General features: G+C 41.3%; 1 protein-coding gene across 1 annotated transcript in view; it reads left to right on the forward strand.

The window, feature by feature from the left end:
• Positions 1–18,912, forward strand: part of LOC108715909 (mitogen-activated protein kinase 12) — a 37,868-nt gene extending 18,956 nt beyond the window's left edge. Inside the window, exons 5-12 of the mRNA XM_018261457.2 lie at positions 3,217–3,246; positions 3,401–3,448; positions 6,036–6,150; positions 8,365–8,436; positions 11,620–11,699; positions 12,582–12,660; positions 12,900–13,073; positions 18,531–18,912. Coding sequence (XP_018116946.1) covers positions 3,217–3,246; positions 3,401–3,448; positions 6,036–6,150; positions 8,365–8,436; positions 11,620–11,699; positions 12,582–12,660; positions 12,900–13,073; positions 18,531–18,592 — 660 coding nt within the window. The 3' untranslated portion in view covers positions 18,593–18,912. The remainder of the gene's footprint in view (positions 1–3,216; positions 3,247–3,400; positions 3,449–6,035; positions 6,151–8,364; positions 8,437–11,619; positions 11,700–12,581; positions 12,661–12,899; positions 13,074–18,530) is intronic.
• Positions 18,913–19,635: the final 723 nt, after the last annotated feature.

Raw genomic sequence — 19,635 nt, forward strand, 5'->3', positions numbered from 1 at the left:
TAGGAACCTAACTGTAAGGTGGGTGCTCCTTGGGGTTGAAGTAATGGGAGAGATTAGGTCAGCCCCACAAAAGTGGAAGTTTCTAATCATGCAGCAGACATGTAACCCCCCTCTATGGAACAGATAAGGAAGGGATTGGTCTCTTGAATTACCTTAAGGTGGCCATACACGGGCAAATTATTTACTTCCAAACGACTGATATTATCGTTCACAAATAGTGATGGGTGAATTTATTCGGCAGGTGCGAATTCGCAGTGAATTCCCTCGATTCGCCGCCGGCGAACAAATTTGCGAAACCACCGGCGTCCGTTTGTTTGCACCGGCGTCAAAAAAACGGATGCCGGCGTCAATGCATTTTGGATAATTTTCGCTGTTTAGCAAATGTTTTGGGAAGCGAACAGTGATAGATACGCCCATCACTAGTCATAGTATTGACATAGGATCGCCAGCGAATTTGCGCCGGCGTCAAAAAAATGGACGCCAGCGAAGCGAAACACCCCAAATTCGCCCATTTTTTGGGAAGAGAAACGTGATAGATACGCCCATCACTAGTCATGGGATTAAGGGGTAGAGGTAATCCTCATGATGTACCCCAAAATAACAGCCACTGCTTATATATTTTGTGCATTGCTTTTGTTCTGTTTTTTACTGCATTGCTATAATCGATTACTTGCTCATGAATAAACAGTTAATGCACCCAAGAGAACCGAAAAGATCCGTGTTATATTTGTTCATAGTGGAGTTATATCTGTTAAAGGGCATGTAAAGGCAAAAAATAAAATACCATTTTCACTTTCTTTAATAAAAAAGAAACCTAACTCCAATATATGTTAATTAAACAATGTGCACCGTTTTTTTATAAGAAACCTGACTGTATGCAGTGAAATTCTCCCTTCATTTACTGCTGTGGATAGGAATTGTCAGACGGTCCCTAACTACTGACCAGGGAAACAATCATACTTATGAACAGCAGGGGGAGCCCCCACCTTACTTCCCAGCCATGCAGGACTCGAGCAACTTTGTTTGTTTCCCTGTAGAGCAGTCAGCGACTGTGTAGAGATTTGTATTGGATTTTATTTTTGCCTTTACATCCCCTTTACCGTTTCCAAATCCAACTGCAGGGACAAAGATCATGGAGCCAGATTTAAACAGATAAACTGGGATTCTATTTGGAGGATTGTTTTGCTGGTTCTGCAGAATTGGAGAACGTTTGTATTAAACAATACAAAACCAATAAATCCACATTAGATTACATGACAACACAGGACCCAGTACAGTCTGTATATTCTGATTATTAATCAGTCTTGCTGTATCGGCTCCTGGCAGATATTATTTGACTTGTGCTGTTTTGATAATTTATGACGATCCCTAAGCAGCCCAGACCACACTGAGCATGTGCACAGTCTTGGTCTTGCAAAGATGTATAACAAAGTTACAAGATGTTGACCCCCTGTGGCCAACTTTGAAAGCATAAATCATTTGTTTGATTAGGCTTGTGGTGCAGTAAGTTCATGTTTATATTTAGTATACAAAATACAGCATTTCTAGTCTATTTTTGACTTTACCTCCCCTTCCAGTGCAATGCACAACCTTATACACCATAGCCATATGTGCAAGAGCTCCCATGAGTAAAAGGCTAAGAGGCATGAGTATAATCCCTGTTGCACTGGGAGCAATCCTGGGAGGATTTTAGGGGCCCAATGTTAGAGAGCAATAAAGTCACAAATTATGATTCGTTACAATAACAATATGATTAAGTATAATGGGATCTGTAGAGAAAACTGTGCTTTTCCCAGCCTGCCTCGCATTCCTGCCTGAATATACATGTACATGTGTCTGTCTGAGGCTTGTTTATCACTGCCACCCACTGGATGAATAAACCTGTAAATGTTGAAAATGTTGGGATTTATAGGAGGCTTTGTGACAGACAGGGGAAAAGAATGTACCTGGGGAACACGGAGCAGATCCTTTGAACAGGTTGCATGCAATCAGCGTATTACTGAGCCATTGCAAATATTCTCTTCTTATGTAGCGACACATTTCCAACAGGGGCGATGTGCTTGAAATTCATGTAATTAGATCTGTTGTAAAGTAATAAAGCCTTCCCTGCTAAATAAAACTGGAATAATGTTGTCTGGTTGGCATCATTTCTGGCGTCAGGTGGCAAAATTATATTTCTGTAATTCCTTAGGCACATTTTCTTTCTCCATTTTGACACAAAGCGAATTGGGCATCCCGTAGCTACTGCCAACTTTCAAGGGTCTTCGACCAAAATGTGCTGGGATCAGTTTTAGACAATATACCTTTAAGTGCACGGATTGTGGCAAACTGTGGCCCAGCTGCAGCTGCACATTCAGCCCTATTGCCTGTTTACCCCCAAGCATTCCATTTTTGTTAAAGGGATACTGTCATGGGAAAAAAACATTTTTTCAAAATGAATCAGTTAATAGTGCTGCTCCGGCAGAATTCTGCACTGAAATTCATTTCTCAAAAGAGCAAACAGATTTTTTTATATTCAATTTTGAAATCTGATATGGGGCTAGACATTTTGTCAATTTCCCAGCTGCCCCATGTCATGTGACTTGTGCCTTCACTTTAGGAGAGAAATGCTTTCTGGCAGGCTGCTGTTTTTCCTTCTCAATGTAACTGAATGTGTCTCAGTGAGACATGGGTTTTTACTATTGAGTGTTGTTCTTATATCTACCAGGCAGCTGTTATCTTTTGTTAGGGAGCTGCTATCTGGTTACCTTCCCATTGTTCTTTGGGGGGGGGGGAAAGGGAGGGGGTGATATCACTTCAACTTGCAGTACAGCAGTAAAGAGTGATTGAAGTTTATCAGAGTACAAGTCACATGACTTAAGGGCAGCTGGGAAATTGACAATATGTCTAGCCCCATGTCAGATTTCAAAATTGAATATAAAAAATTCTGTTTGCTTTTTTGAGAAATGGATTTCAGTACAGAATTCTACTGGAGCAGCACTATTAACTGATTCGTTTGGAAAAAACATTTTTTCCCATGACAGTATCCCTTTAACAATCAATCAGCCACCAGAGATCACTGTTACAATCAGGGTCAGACTGCCAGCGCTGCCACATCTGGGCCCCCCTAACTCTTTCATTCTTTCGTCTTATATTTTAATATTCATTCAATAAAGGGCGACGGTGTTACACGTCCATATAATAATTTAATTCATTAAGAATTTTTCTTTCTTACAGTATATCCACTCTGCTGGAATTGTGCACAGGGTAAGTACATGCAGCCTTTGTAGTTAATGATTTTTTTTAGTATTCTAGGGCAGTTGATATAGTACAACAATGCCATAATATATAAGTGCCAATACTCTTGATATAAGGATATCATATATATTTATAAAATGTGTATTTTGTCTTTGAATTACAGGATCTTAAACCAAGTAATCTGGGAGTAAATGAAGACTATGAGCTAAAGGTATAAAATAGGCTTTAACTGTTGCAGTAACCCCTGCTTTCAGCCAATGGTAGAAAACTATCCCCATTCCCCTAAAAATAAAAAGCAAAGTGATATCAGCCCCCCTCCTGTGTAAACGCCAACTAATGAATCTTCGGAGCATACAGTGAGCTACAGCCCCATACTATACAGCATATAATATGAGGCTTCCCACCCATATGGTTTGCTTACTAAAGGTAAACCAATAATCATCTAGATAGGGGAAATTTCTGCTACAATTCTTATAAAGATCTTTTAAAGCTTGATTTTGCATATGCATGTATTCAGCAAGCTGGGGAGGCTGTGATTTCATTTGCCAGACAATACAAGGACAGGAAGTAATACAATCAAATTAAAGGCGTACTGTATATATAATAATATTTAACAGTCTCCCTTTTTCCTTCTCGTGCACTAGGGCAAAGGCACGCTGCACAATGTCAAGCATTTTACTTTTTTTTTTTAGCAGCCAACAGACACAAAACAATCAAAATGTTAGTGCACCTCCCCCCAAAGATTGTAATTGCTTACCTGATACTCCGGGCTGGTGCTCCCGTTAGCAGAAAACTGCCCCAGCCTGGGGTACTTGTGATCGAGCGATCCTCTTCCTCCCTTCTTTCTTTGTGCGGGTGCGAATGCGCAGTAGAGTTAAAAACTGGACTTTAAAGGGATACTGTCATGGGAAAAAACATTTTTTTTTTCAAAATGAATCAGTTAATAGTGCTGCTCCAGCAGAATTCTGCACTGAAATCCATTTCTCAAAAGAGCAAACAGGTTTTTTATATTCAATTTTGAAATCTGACATGGGGCTAGACATTTTGTCAATTTCCCAGCTGCCCCAAGTCATGTGACTTGTGCTCTGATAAACTTCAATCACTCTTTACTGCTGTACTACAAGTTGGAGTGATATCACCCCCTCCCTTCCCCCCCCCCCAGCAGCCTAAAAACAGAACAATGGGAAGGTAACCAGATAACAGATCCCTAACACAAGATAACAGCTTCCTGGTAGATCTAAGAACAACACTCAATAGTAAAAACCTATTTCCCACTGAGACACATTCAGTTACATTGAGAAGGAAAAACAGCAGCCTGCCAGAAAGCATTTCTCTCCTAAAGTGCAGGCACACGTCACATGACCAGGGGCAGCTGGGAAATTGACAAAATGTCTAGCCCCATGTCAGATTTCAAAATTGAATATAAAAAAATCTGTTTGCTCTTTTGAGAAATGGATTTCAGTGCAGAATTCTGCTGGAGCAGCACTATTAACTGATTCATTTTGAAAAAAATGTTTTTTCCCATGACAGTATCCCTTTAAAGGGCACCTGTTGGGTAAAAATGTTATCCCCAACCAAAGGTTGGGGATAACAGTAGTTTTTTTAAAAAAATGCTCCCTGCCAGCGCTACGCTACCCTCAGCCATGTCGGATAACTCGCATGCACATAACGTGCATGTGACGTCACGCGCATGCGCATAATGAGCAATTCATGGCATATTCTCAGTATGCGCATGCGAGTGACCGGACATGGCTGCTCACACCGGGAGCTCCCTCCCAGTGTGGGTAGCGTAGCGTTGGCGGGGGGCATTTTAATAAAAAAAAACTACTGTTATCCCCAACCGGAATGCGGGTTCTATTAGCCCGCACCTTTGGTTGGGGATAACATTTTTACCCAACAGGTGCCCTTTAACAAAAAAGCTAGCTTATTCACTCTACTGCACATGCATTATTTGAAGAAAGAAGAGGATCGCTCACTCACTCACAAGTACCCTGGGTCGGTGCAGTTTCTGCTAACAGCAGCATTGGCCTAGTGTATCAGGTGATTACAATCATTAGGGGGTGCACTAACATTTGGCATCACCCATCAATTGGACCTTTCCTTCTCCTTTAGGGCAGTGGCACACGGGAAGATTTGTCACCTGCGATTTTTTTTGGACAAATCTCCTGAAAATGCCTCTATCTTGCTGGTAATTGAAATCGCTAGTGGTATGCCCAACTAATCGCTAAATCCTTTTGCCTAGAAGATGTATTAGAGCTCACTCTATTAAAATCACCAGACATCATGTCTCTCTACATGCAGGATTTGCGCAAAAGGCAGTTATTTTGTAAGATTTTGTTTGTACTGGAATCAGTTATTTGAGTGAGCTCTAATACATCTAATAGGAAAGGAACCCCCCCCCATAAGATATATTGGATCTAACTGTCAATGAATATCTGACACCCAACTGCTGCATGAAGACAGAATGAAGAGAAACAAATGCTGAGAGAGGGATAGTGAATAAAAACATCATTATTTTAGGAACCATGCAGAATTTTTAATTGATTGTACCTAGAAAGTTCCTTGTAGTTTTCAAGTTATATTTCCCCTTCAATAAATAGAGATGATTATATTATGCATTGACATGTCAAACAAGGGTGCGTCAGTCTTTAGTGGTTATTAAGCTGCTCTGCTACTGAGCTACAACTCCCATCTGTTAGTGATGCAGGGAGTTGTACTTCCACCACAGCTAGAGTTTTGCAGTTTCTCATGTCATTTTGTTCCGAGTATGATTTGTAACAAAGAAACTGAAATGTTAGATTTTAGATTTTGGACTTGCCCGGCCAACTGAATTCGAAATGACAGGATATGTGGTGACTCGCTGGTACCGAGCTCCGGAGGTGATTCTGAACTGGATGCATTACAACCAAACAGGTGAGCAGCAGAGCTGCCGTTCTACTAGCTAAATACATTATTATTAATACATTATTCCAGGGGTCCCCAACCTTTCGGGCCACATTCAAATGTAAAAAGAGTTGGGGAGCAACACAAGCATGAAAAAGTCCCATCGGGTGCCAAATAAGGACTGTGATTGGCTATTTGGTAGCCCCTATGTGGACTGGCAGCCTACATGAGGCTTTACTTGGCACTATACTTAGTTTTTATGCAATTAAAACTTGCCTGGAATTCAAAAAGAAGCATCTGCTTTGAGGACACTGAGAGCAACATCCAAGGGGTTGGAGAGCAACATGTTACTCACGAGCTACTGGTTGGGGATCACTGCATTATTCGGATTTAGGGCAGCCCATCTGTAAATGTTCCACACAATTCTGTCCACAAGAACTGCCGGGTTACCAGCCCTAACTCTGGTGAGATCACACCAGTATAAATTGGGAAAACTCTCCAACCCGTGACATTTTGGCACATATATAAGGTCACTGCCATTACATAGATGCACTCTACTATGTAGCAGAAGGATTCTACCCCTGCAGAGGTGACATACACATGTACAACTTGGTATCCAAACAGAAAATACACATAATATATTAAGCATATACTGTACCTCTGGAATGTCAAACCTGTGCCAGTCTGTTGTTCTCAAACTGGAACCCTCAGTATTCTATGTATGACTTGCTGTTGGGAGGATGCTGGAAGTAATTGTCCAACAACAGCTGGAGGGCTGCAGGTTAAACATCCCTGATTTTTGTTTAGTTGCCAGTTGCCCACTCATATTGTGGAAGGCCATTGGCTGCTCGGATTATTAGTCTTTTGGGTAATCAACACAGTTAATAGGATTCTTCATTGATAATGCAAAACAAAAATCATATTATTGCCCTGGTAGAAAACAACCAACGTTACATAATGGGTACAGTGTGCTAAAGCTTTTGTTAAACAGACCCAATTACCAATCATGTCCCAAGTTTACTGAAGTGTAAATACTAACTTATGCCTATGGAACATTGGCCAGTTTGTCTGTTGCTTTCTGCCAGATAGCAGCAGTGGGTCAAATGCTTACTGTGTCATAGCCCTTAAGTTCAGGCACTCACTTTAAAGTAGAACTAAAGCTTAACTAAAGTAGGTAGAAATGTTGTACATAATGTTTTGTCCTTCTGTACCAGCCCAAGGCAACCACACCCCTTTAGCAGTAAAGATCTGTGTCTCCAAAGATGCCCCAGTAGCTCCCCATCTTCTTTTCTGCTGATTCACTGCACATGCTCTGTGCTGCTGTCACTTACTGAGCTTAGGGACCCACTCACAATATACAGTACACATAGAATAGAAATGTCACAATATAAGGCTGATTAGTAATTAATACAGATAATTACTACATGGCAGCACAGAAACCAGTGCAATTAGCATCAGAATTTAATAATTAGCAAACCTGTAGCATCAGCTTATATTACAGGGGAAGCTCATTTTCTGCTGGATAATTAGTGACGAGCCCTAAGCTTAGCTTCTCAACAGCCAATCAGAGCCCACTGAGCATGTGAGTGTCACAGACACTTTCCAAGATGGTGACCCCCTGTGACAAGTTTGAAGTCCTGGATCATTGCTGTTATTGACAAGCGGAAACTTTAGGCTGGTGCAATAAGTTCAGTACATAAAATATGACATTATTATATACATTAATTTTTAGGGTTTAGTTCTCCTCTAACCTGGGCTATGTTTGGGGATACCATGAGGATTCTTAGAACAGATAAAACATTTCTGAGTATCATATATGTAGTGGGAAGGAAAACTATGTACAGAATTGGATATTGACATCCCCTCCCCTTTAGAATTGGTAAAACAGAAACTTGAATTAATGCTTCATATGGACCGGTCTATAAGAATCCTTAGTAGAAAGGAAAGAACCAAAAATGACTGGTTCTTTCCAATGCATTTGAGATGCTTCTAAGGAGCCAGTGGGCAGAAAGTAAAGTATATAACATATGGCATTTCTAGACATATTTATTTTTATGGTTTAGTTCTCCTTTAACTAAACGTGGTATGTGGCGAGTTCATGAGCCATTAACATTTTAGCAAAACTCCCACATGTTTAAACATTCCCTTTAAATGACGCATACCTTTAAATGTCCTTTAATGACCAGATCATGGTTTCTTGGTGGAAATGCTGTGTATGTGGAGTAATGCTCCTTTCTCCCACAGTGGATATTTGGTCAGTTGGGTGTATCCTGGCAGAAATGATCACTGGCAAAGTCCTGTTCCCTGGTGGAGACTGTATCCTTTAAAGAGTATATTTGCTACTTTTACATTAAAGGGTCACAATACCCACGCATTTTTGAAGCAGAATCATGCTTAGTATGTAGGACAGGGCCACCATTAGAAATCACGGGGCCCCATACAACAACATTTTTGGGGCCCCCTTGGCCTCGCCAACCCTTACGCCCCACACCATATCCCGCCCACTCCACATCACAGTTAAAAGACCACACAGACATCAACTCCTAAAAAAGTAACCCCCCCCCCCACACACACAAGTTATAAAAAGCTATTGATGGTCAGGGCCCCTTTATAAGTTAAAAAAAATTGGGGCCCCAAAAAAATTTTTATTAAAAAAAATGTTTTACATTTAAAAAAAAACAAAAACATTGGTGGCAGGGGCCCCCTTACAAGTAAAAAAAAAAATTGGGGCCCCAAAATTTTTTTTTTATTAAAAAAAAAACATTGGTGGCAGGGCCTATGGAATATTAAAATATTACATTGGTGGTCAGGGGATTAAAAAATAAAAACACAAACTGGTGTTCAGTAGAATTGAACTCAAGGCTTCAGGACTTCGGCTTCGTCTCCTTTTGTGACTTTGGGTCTTTATCGCCGCTTCAGGACTTTAATTTCGGCTCCTTACGTGACTGTGGGTCTTTTCGCTGCTTCAGGACTTCGATTTCGTCTGTTTTCATGACTTCGGGTCTTTTCGCCGCTTTGGGACTTCGGCTATTTGGCTTTTCGGCACTTCCGCATTCTACAACCTGGGAAATGGCCGCACGGCTCAGGCGCTCGTAATGGGGGCCCGACTTTTTAAAAAATGCAGCACTGCCGGGCCCCCCTTCAGGCCCGGAACACTTGTCCCCCCTGTCCCCCCCTGATGGCGGCCCTGACATAGGAATGCAATGCTAGCATAGAATTAATGTCTCTCTCTTTACAGGCTATTAGAAAACCATATCACACTCCTTGCTTTTAACCATGTGGCCCACTAACAAAAATGCGTATCGCAATGTAATATGCAACTGTCAATCCAGGTGACAGTCAGTCACTATTAAAGCCAAAGGCAGGCAACAAAGGCATAATATGCTGGCAGAGCACATGCTACATGTACTGTGAGCTTCAACTCTTTCCAGGCCTCTTAAGCAATAATAAATGATTTCGATAAGGGCCACAGAACATGTGCTATACAGACAGCTGGATCCGGGCATGGGGGAAAATGAAAAATTTCCCATTTAAAAAAAAAACCACACACAACAGGTTTCCTCTGTCCAGTATTGAAAAAGCTTATTTCACAAACGATGTCATAGAATTGTTGAAGGTCTATTAAAACATGGCTCAGGGGAACTGAGAGGAAATGCAGATTCTTGGAAAATGCTTCGGGAAGTCAAGGGATTGGTGTCTGTGAGGTCGATTACACAGACTACAGCTTGTTTTGCAAAACATAACTGTTTATCTAAATCCTGGTATATATATATATATATATATATATATATATATATATATATATATATATATATATATATATATATATATATATATATATATATATATATGTATATATATTACTTGGAGTAACTTAAACACATGGTTTGTGTTAACTAGCACCTGAATACAAGGCATATGCTTAAAGGGATTCCTTCATCCCTCCCCTTCACAAATGGAAGGTAACATAGTAACATAGTAAGTTAGATTGAAAAAAGACAAACTTTCAACCTTTTAACTTTAACTTAGCCTAAATGCTAGTTGATTCAGGGAGAGAATTCTACATCTTCACAGCTCTCACTGTAACAAACCCCTTCCCAATATTTAGGCAGAACCTCTTTTTTTCTAATCAGAATGGGTGACCTTGTGTCAGTTGGAAAGACCTACTGGTAAATAAAGCATTAGAGAGATTATTATATGATCCCCTTATATATTCATACATAGTTATCATATCACCCCTTAAGCGCCTCTTCTCAAGCGTAAACAGCCCCAACTTGACAGTGCAGGATTTAGTGGGCAGGCGCCTGTGGCCGCGTGGTCCTAGCGCCTGCTCACTTCCCCCCTCTGGTGCGAGCGCGCATGCATCGTATCGCTGCCAGAGCACTGGGGAGCCGTGCCCCTAATATTCTGCCACCCTAGGCCTGGGCCTTTGTGGCCTCACCACAAATCCGGGCCTGCAACTTGGCCAGTCTTTCCGCATAGCTAAAATTTTCCATAAATTTTACCAGCGTAGTTGCCCTTCTCTCTACCCTCTCTAATACAATAATGTCCAGTTTGAGTGATGGAGACCAAAACTGTACGGCATATTCTAGATGGGGCCTTACCAGTGCTCTATACAGTGGAAGAATGACCCCCTCCTCCCGTGACTCTTTGCCCCTTTTAATACAGCTCAAGACCTTATTTGCCCTTGATGCTGCTGACTGGCATTGCTTGCTACAGCCAAGTTTATCATCTCATATCATATCATCAGACTCCAAGTTCCTTTTCCATAATGGATTTGATTAGTGCAGTCCCATTAAGGGTATAAGTGGCTTGAATATTTTTACATCAGAGGTGCATGACTTTACATTTATCAACACTGAATCTCATTTGCCACTTAGCTGCCCAGACCCCACTAAGAACCTTACTCCAAGTAGAGAACCACCCTCTGTACCCGATCCTGTAGCCAGTTTCCTATACATGTGCAGATGACTTTATTAAGCCCAACAGACCTTAGTTTAGAAAGCAGTCATTTGTGGGGCACGGTATCAAATGCTTTGGCAAAATCCAAATAGATCACATGTACTGCCCCCCCTCCACTGTCCAGCATCTTACTTACCTCATCGTAAAAAAAAAATCAAATTCATCTGACATGACCTATCTTAAAGCCATGCTGATTGCTGCTCATAATGCCATTCACTAGGACAAAATTTTAAATGTGATCCCTTAACAAGCTTTCAAATAATTTGCCCAATTCAGATGTCAAACTTACAGGCCTATAATTGCCAGGCTGAGATCGTAATCCCTTTTTAAATATTGGAATGACATCAGCTTTTCTCCAATCCATAGGTACCATACCAGATGAAAGTGAATCTAAGAAAATCATAAAAAGGGGCTGGTCTAAACCTGAACTAAGTTCTCTTAGAACCCAGGGATTGCAATTGGTCTGGGGCTACATTTGCAGATGGTAACAGTACCGTACTACTGATGACAGTGAACCATTCCTTGACCTTCAATCAGATTTTGATGAGCTAAACAAGATCATCGAGGTAACAGGAAGCCCACAGCCATCACTGATCAACAAGATGGAAAGCTCACATGTAAGTAAGGAAAAGAATGTCATCGACATAACCATCCAATCACAACTTGGGTTCTTCTGCTTAAAAAGTCCTGATTGTTTTATAGGTCATTATACAACAAAGTCCAAGGGGATACCCAGGGTCACTCCTGCCATGAGGCAAGGTGAGCAGCCAGTTACCAGGGGTGGCAAAAAGCCATCTCTTGTAACTTTAAAGGAGAAATCAATCGTATGTAAAAAAAAAAACAAAAAAAACCCTACCCTACATAGACCCCCCTCCCCCCCAGCCTAGCTGCTACCCTGGGCAAATGCCCCTAACTCTTAACTCACCCCTCTGTGCAGATTCTGTCCAGCAGAGTTCACGGGCACCATCTTCTTCTCTTTGGTAAACTTCAGGAAGTTAGTGCCGTATTAGTGCATGCGTAGTTGGTGCAATTTTGTGTTTTGCGACAACTGGGCAGTCACAGAAATTGCCGAAGTGCTGCTCTCATTCCGAAGAGCCGGAAGATGGCTGCCGTGAACTCCGCTGGATAGAATCTGCACCGACGGGTAAGTAAAGAGTTAGGGGCATTTGCCTGGGATAGCAGCTAGGCTGGGGGAGGAGGGAAGGGGGTCTATGTAGGGTAGGGGGTTTTTTTACTTTAGGATTGAATTCTCCTTTAAGGGCCGATTTTCTGTTTTTTAAATCGGAAATTCAGCTTCGTTATTGCAGAGAGCACTATAGCACTCATTGCACTACAGATGTGGCTCGCCTTTGACCTTCTGCAAAGCTAAAGTTTTAATCGCGTGAGAGGGGAGCAGCAGCCCCAGAATCACCCCTGGGGATACCTATTGTGGTATAGTTTAATAGTATATTCCTCTACTGCTATACTATATTGTTTGGAACTGTTCTTTCCATCTCCAGGCTCAAGACTATGTGAAAATGCTCCCGAAGAAACAAAAAAAGAATTTTAAGGAGCTCTTTCCAACTATGAGTACAATAGGTATGTCTTCCTTTGCAAATACTAATGTCCAAAGCTACAGGGTCATAATTATCTGGGAGCAAGTAGCAATTCCTAATGTTTATACTAAAAGAGGAAACACTGCAGACCCACCAGTTGGTGTGCCCAGCTAGAGTACAATCACATTTCATTCCAGACGGGGTTTGGATGAAGGTTGCAGCTATGCTGCATTATGCAGTAACATGCAGCTGATATTATATGCTCTCTTCTTTTACTGCCAGAGACTGATCTTTTAGAGAAGATGCTGGATCTAGACCCTGAAAAAAGAGTAAATGCAGCGGAAGCCTTATCCCATCCATATCTGGAGGAATATAATGATTCTGATCCTGATCCACCTGCAGAGAAATATGATGACTCCTTTGAAAGCCTAGAACTGGATGTCCACGAGTGGAAAAGTAAGAAGTGTTTTAGGGATGGACAAGTGAGATACAATTAGCTATTTGCATCCACTTGGGCTTTCATGGTAAGATCCACTGGTTTGGCGTCTTCACTCATTTGCCGAGGTTGCGAAATGAGTGGTTCCTCTGTCTCTCCTAGGAGACCGCTCAGCCTCCCCTCCTATAACAGCTCCAATTCCTCTTCAGGGGTGCTCTGTCCGCAGCGTCCCCACCGCTTAACTCAAACTGTGCCAAAGAAATGGACGGCACTCCACTTGAAGAGGGAAAAAGTTTTATTGCAAGCTAAAACAGGGATCAAAGGCCCTACGCGTTTCGGGATACAATCCCTTAATCATAGGCAGCATAGATCCACTGGTTTGGCGTCTTCACTCATTTGCCGAGGTTGCGAAATGAGTGGGCCACCAACTCAGTGGGGCAAATTCGGATGATCGGATAAGCAGGTGACACAATCTGGAGGGACAGCTTTTATCAGCCTGTGTATGGGCAGCTTTGTCATGGGAATAGAGTTTTTGCTGTCAGTTAATTTTCTGTTCATGAGAGCACATAATCTCATTTTAGATTGGCAAAATGTCTCTGCCCGCAGACCCTTAACTGAGGGTTAATTGCTAATTGTTAGTTTGATGATAAATCTATGTGCAAGCATATTCTGCTTTAAAGAACAAGAGAAGTCACATTTCTATTCCCCATTTGTTATGTAGGGCAGTCCCCTAGGTTCCAGTTGCAAACCTGATTTATATTTCCACCATTCCTGTAGCGTGTAATTGCCCTCCGAACTTCTGTACCTGTCCACCCACCATGTTTGCAGGTTGGGCACACAAAAGACATGCAGTCCTTGACATGAGTAAGGCACAGGAGCAGCAATGGGAAATTACAAGCTATAGGGACATGGTAATGGAAATCAAGCAGGTCCACTCCAGACTGGCAATCTGTCGGTTCTGGCACATGCCAGTGGGGCTGCTGTATGGTGCCATTTAGTGGGCTGGTGGGGGGCTGTTTGGGCGTCTGTGTACTTGGAATGTCAGGGCCTATTTTGACTCCTAGTCCAGACCTGAAATCATGGAGAGCTGCCCTACATAACCCACTGGTATTAGACGTTTAACTTGTCCTTTAAAGAGGCTTTTGCTGTATTTCAGGTACAACACAGGGGTTTTCTGACATTTTTCCACTAATCGTTTCCATCAGAGTGAGGGTGAGTTAGAGGTGTGCGGAGGAGTGAGGATGCACTGTACAGCAGAAAGGGTAGAAATATGGAGGAAATGACTGCACAAGGGGATTTCATGTAAAGTCAGCATCCTATTTTTTTAATAGAGTCCCCCCCGCAAGCTCAGCTATCACGGCTGGATTTCAGAACCATGACAGCTGGAGGCCAGGGGTTGTCTGTCCCTGATGCACATTATCACCGGCTGCACGGGAAGTAATTGGTCCCACAGACGGCTAACCTAACAAAGACAGATGGGGAGGTTTGCCCTTGGAATAATTCTATTTTCTGCCGTGTATCAAACCACATATTCGCATAAATATTATTAGATAAACTGCAGCGTTGCTTCATTCCCTTTGCCTCCTTAGATCTACATAGTTCTTATTACAGGCATTGTGTTGGACTGCATCAGCCAAGGGGGCCATGGGGTACTGGCAGTTGTACAACAAAACTGAAGTAGATGTTGAGGGTATGGCCATGACACGCCTGTCTGCTTACATGTATAAAATTTAAATGGTATCACTACAGAGATTAACTGGCCCCTGCATTGTTTAAACCTCAAATTCAGACTAATCCCCCTATTGTTCACATCTGTGATCCCCCTGCATTGTCCACACTTGTGACACCTCTATTGTTCACATCCTAAAACCCTGTACTGTTCACACCTGAGACCCAGACTGAACCTGCCCACGTTGTTCACCTGTTCACACCTCATACAAAATTTTTATGGGGCACAAACACTGTGTCACTATATATAGTACATATTAGAGTGGTCCTGATAGGTTTCCCTGTCTCTTGCTCTGTTCTGTCTTCCATATGCTACCTGTGTGTGCCCTGCTCTGCCTGTGTGTGACATACTCTGCCTGTGTGTGCCATGCCCTGCCTGTGTGTGCCCTGCTCTGCCTGTGTGTGACATACTCTGCCTGTGTGTGACATGATCTGCCTGTGTGTGCCCTGCTCTGCCTGTCTGTGCCCTGCTCTGCCTGCGTATGACATACTCTGCCAGTGTGTGACATACTCTGCCTGTGTATGACATAATCTGCCTGTGTGTGACATACTCTGCCTGTGTGTGCCCTGCTCTGCCTGTGAAACATAAGCCCCTAAGGTGTTTAATCATGTGCTGGGGATGCTGTGTTATCCAAGGGGACGAGGAGGCATATGGATTTAAGGGTATGTCTTAATATGACAACTTTTTTCACATATGAGTGACAATTGATATCCCTGCAGTGAGCACCTACCATTTGGTTTTTAGGTGTGTTACCACCATTAATGTGGTAAACATGGTCTTTTGGTAACATGGGTGTGGTTTAAAAACAGGGTGTGGTCAACACCATTATTGGCCCTCCACTATGTAGGCCTGAAAAATGTCGTCCCTCTGTACCACAGAAGTTGGACAGCACTGCTCTATATTATCAGCAAATTATTTTAAAGGGACAATCTTAAGGTTCCCTGTAAAGGGATACTGTCATCACATAATTACCCTTATTATTATTACAGGTATAGGACCTGTTATCCAGAATGCTTGGTACCTGTGGGTTTTCCGGATAATGGATATTTCCATAATTTGGATCGTCAAGTCTACTAAAAAATCTTGTAAACATAAAAAATAAACCCAATAGGCTGCATCTGTGTCCAATACGGTACAAGGTACTGTTTTATTATTAGAGAGAAAAAGGAAATCATTTTGAAAAATTTGGAAAAAATGGAGTCCAAGGGAGACAGCCTTTCCGTAATTCGGAGCTTTCTCGATAAGGGGTTTACAGATAACGAATCCGAATACCTGTAATAATAATAATAATAATAATAATACCATTTCTGTTTTTGCATCAGATTTAACAGCATTTCTGAGCAACAATTACCTGATTATAAGGGCACTACTCAGGTCAGGAGACTGCTAGCTAACATGGAGGGGCAATTCTGAGAATGTTGTCTGACTACAGAATGCTTGGAATCTTCCATTATGATTGGGGTAATTAAATGTACTCACATGTAATTACCACAATCATAATGGAAGATTCCAAGCATTCTGTAGCCAGACAACATGTAAAAACCCAGTCTCACCAAATGATTGAATCTCTGCTTCATTTAGCTGCCTGTGTACTATAAGCTGTCTTGGTCTGAACAGATCCTTCAGCCTCTGATCCTACTTTTTACTCTTTTACCTTGTTTGTTAAATAAAAGACCCTTGTTCCTTCTAAATAAATGTAAAGCACTGTGTAACAAGCTGGGACTATATAAATTGATGATGATGATAATGCAGGGCCATACAACCCCTTAGTAACAGGATTGACCAACATACTATGTAATCTGCCACCTCATTATGGAGTCGGCAGTTCACATTGGTCTGAGAATAGTAAAGTTAAAGAAACAAGTAACACCAAAAAATTAAAGCGTCTTAAAGGAAAGTCAATATAATGTAGTGTTGCCCCGGATTGGAAAAACTGGTGTGTTTGCTTCAAAAACTCTACAATAGTTTATGTAAACAAGCTGCTGTGTAGCCATGGGGGCAGACATTCAAGCACAGGATACACAGTAGATAACAGATAAGTACTACTATAGTTTATATAAACAAGCTGCTGTGTAGCCATGGGGGCAGCCATTCAAGCACAGGATACACAGTAGATAACAGATAAGTACTACTATAGTTTATATAAACAAGCTGCTATGTAGCCATGGGGGGCAGCCATTCAAGCACAGGATACACAGTAGATAACAGATAAGTACTACTATAGTTTATTTAAACTAGCTGCTGTGTAGCCACGGGGGCAGCCATTCATGCACAGGATACATAGTAGATAACAGATAAGTACTACTATAGTTTATATAAACAAGCTGCTGTGTAGCCATGGGGGCAGCCATTTAACCACAGGATACACAGCAGATAACAGATAAGTACTACTATAGTTTATCATCATCATCATCATTTATTTATATAGCGCTGTCAAGATACGCCGTGCTTATTTATATAAACAAGCTGCTGTGTAGTCATGGGGGCAGACATGTAAGCACAGGACACATGCTAGATAAAGTTCTGAAGAATTCCATTATATACTACAGAGCTTATATTTTATCTACTGTGTATCCTGTGCCTTTTCTCCTTTTTCAGCTTTGAATAGCTGCCCCCATGACTACATAGGAGCTTCTATATTTAAACTATAGTTGTGTTTCTGAAGCAAACGCACAAGTTTTACCAGTGCAGTGCAACAGTACATTATATTTTCAGTACTTTAGGACACTTTCATTTTTTGGAGTTACTGGTCTTTTAATGGATAAGTAAACCTTTAAAATAAGTGAAAGTAAAATTGATGAGGGGACTATTCTAAGCACTTTTGCAATATACATTCAGTATTTATTTATTTTTAATCCCAAGATATTAAGGGATACATGTACTGTGTAATATGAATGAATTTTGTTACAACAGCGCCACCTGCTGGTCATTTCCCCACCAGTCTGACCAGCAAGTAGTCAAGGAAGTTGTCAGGAGAAAGGAAGAGGCTGCTCTGATGTTCTTCTGCTTAAGAAAGATTTGAGAAAGGTTTCTAATTTTATTCCTAAGCAGAAGAACATCAGAGCAGTCTCTTTCTTTCTCCTGACAACTTCTTCCTTGACTACTTGCTGGTCAGACAGGTTCAAAAATGACCAGCAGGTGGCGCTGTTGTAACAAAATTCATTCATATTAACAGTACATGCATCCTTTAATATCTCGGAATTAAAAATAAATAATGAATGTAAATTGCAAAAGTGCTTAGAATAACCCCCTCTTCAATTTTACATTCACTTATTTTAAAGGTTTACTTATCCTTTAAGCCTCCTTAGCTTTTGCACATCGCTACACCAGCCACAAGCATTCCAAGCAGTGGTCCAGTTTAAAAGCTTTCCAGATAAAGGGTATTTGATCCGCCTTTGGTTAGTAGGACAGTAGCTCTGATCCTAACATCTCTGCCATAAATGATAGTTTTAAGTTATTTTCCAGAAAGTAAATAACAATGGACAGGCATGAGTACCAGGAGATAAATGTCCCTTTCGACTTTAGATAATATTTCAAGCTGCTTTCGGCATCAGTATCCCTTTAAGTGTAAGGCCACACGAGGAGATTCAGGGAGATTTTGTCGCCTGGCGACTAATCGCCTCGTCTTCTGAGCGACAAAATCTCCCCGAATCTTCTCGTGTGAACTAACCCTAAGAATGTTGTCCTTAGGTTCTCTGATTTACACCTGACAATAAAATGAAAATAAACCTCTAAACTTTTTGTGCAGGTTTGAGCCACATGGAAATAATGACATTTGAGCCAACGAAACTGAGCCAAGCAGCTACTTAACTACACAGGGCTTATCCTCCACAATAACTACCACCTTCTCAGCTCTTTGGAGCGGATCCAGGACAAGAAACGAGGAGCTGCAGAATTCATAGGATGGCAGAAATATGGCGTGCTGACCCAAAAGAACTTGTTCATTAAGCTGAGCATTCACTGCCAATGTGACTCAGTTTATTGTTTTTTATGCAAATATCCGTTACTTTATGTTGATAATGGTCTTGTTTTTGTATTGTGAGAACTGAGCCATAAGCTTCACTGGAGGCCCGTTTCGAAATAAAAAAAAAAAAAAAAACTCTTGGTAAAATGGCAAATGATAAATATAATGACATTGTGTAATGTGTTGTTACTCTGCACCAGGACCACAGGCAGCGAAAAACTGGCCACTCACCCAAGTGGCATCTTGTCATGTGGAGGCTGAATCAAATGTCACCTGCAGACGAGTTTCACTGTGTGCAAAGAAGAATATCTGATCAATGCAATGTAAATTAGTCTATTCGAAATGTGCAGATACAGTATAAGATGGTAATTAGAATTGGAAGCTGGTAATTAGTAGGCCAGAATTAGAGCTGAGGATTGAAGCAAGCCCTTTTTTTAAACTTAAATACTAGGGTTTTTCAGTTAGATGAATTAAGACAGGTTTATGTTTATGCAAAGATTTATTATACGTACATGCTATAGCGATTGATCCTTATTTTACTGTTCTTAAAAGAGAACTAAACCGTAAAAAAAGGAATATGGCTAAAAATTCTATATTTTTCAAACTTGTCACAGGGGGTCACCATCTTGGAAAGTGTCTGTGACACTCACATGCTCAGTGGGCTCTGAGCAGCTGTTGAGAAGCTAAGCTTAGGGCTCGTCACTAATTATCCAGTAGAAAATGAGCTTCCCCTGTAATATAAGCTGATGCTACAGGTTTGCTGATTATTAAATTCTGATGCTAATTGCACTGGTTTCTGTGCTGCCATGTAGTAATTATCTGTATTAATTAGTAATCAGCCTTATATTGTGACATTTCTATTCTATATGTACTGTATATAGTGAGTGGG

The sequence above is a fragment of the Xenopus laevis genome, chromosome 4S (assembly GCF_017654675.1).
Source record: "Xenopus laevis strain J_2021 chromosome 4S, Xenopus_laevis_v10.1, whole genome shotgun sequence".
Lineage (NCBI taxonomy): Eukaryota > Metazoa > Chordata > Amphibia > Anura > Pipidae > Xenopus > Xenopus laevis.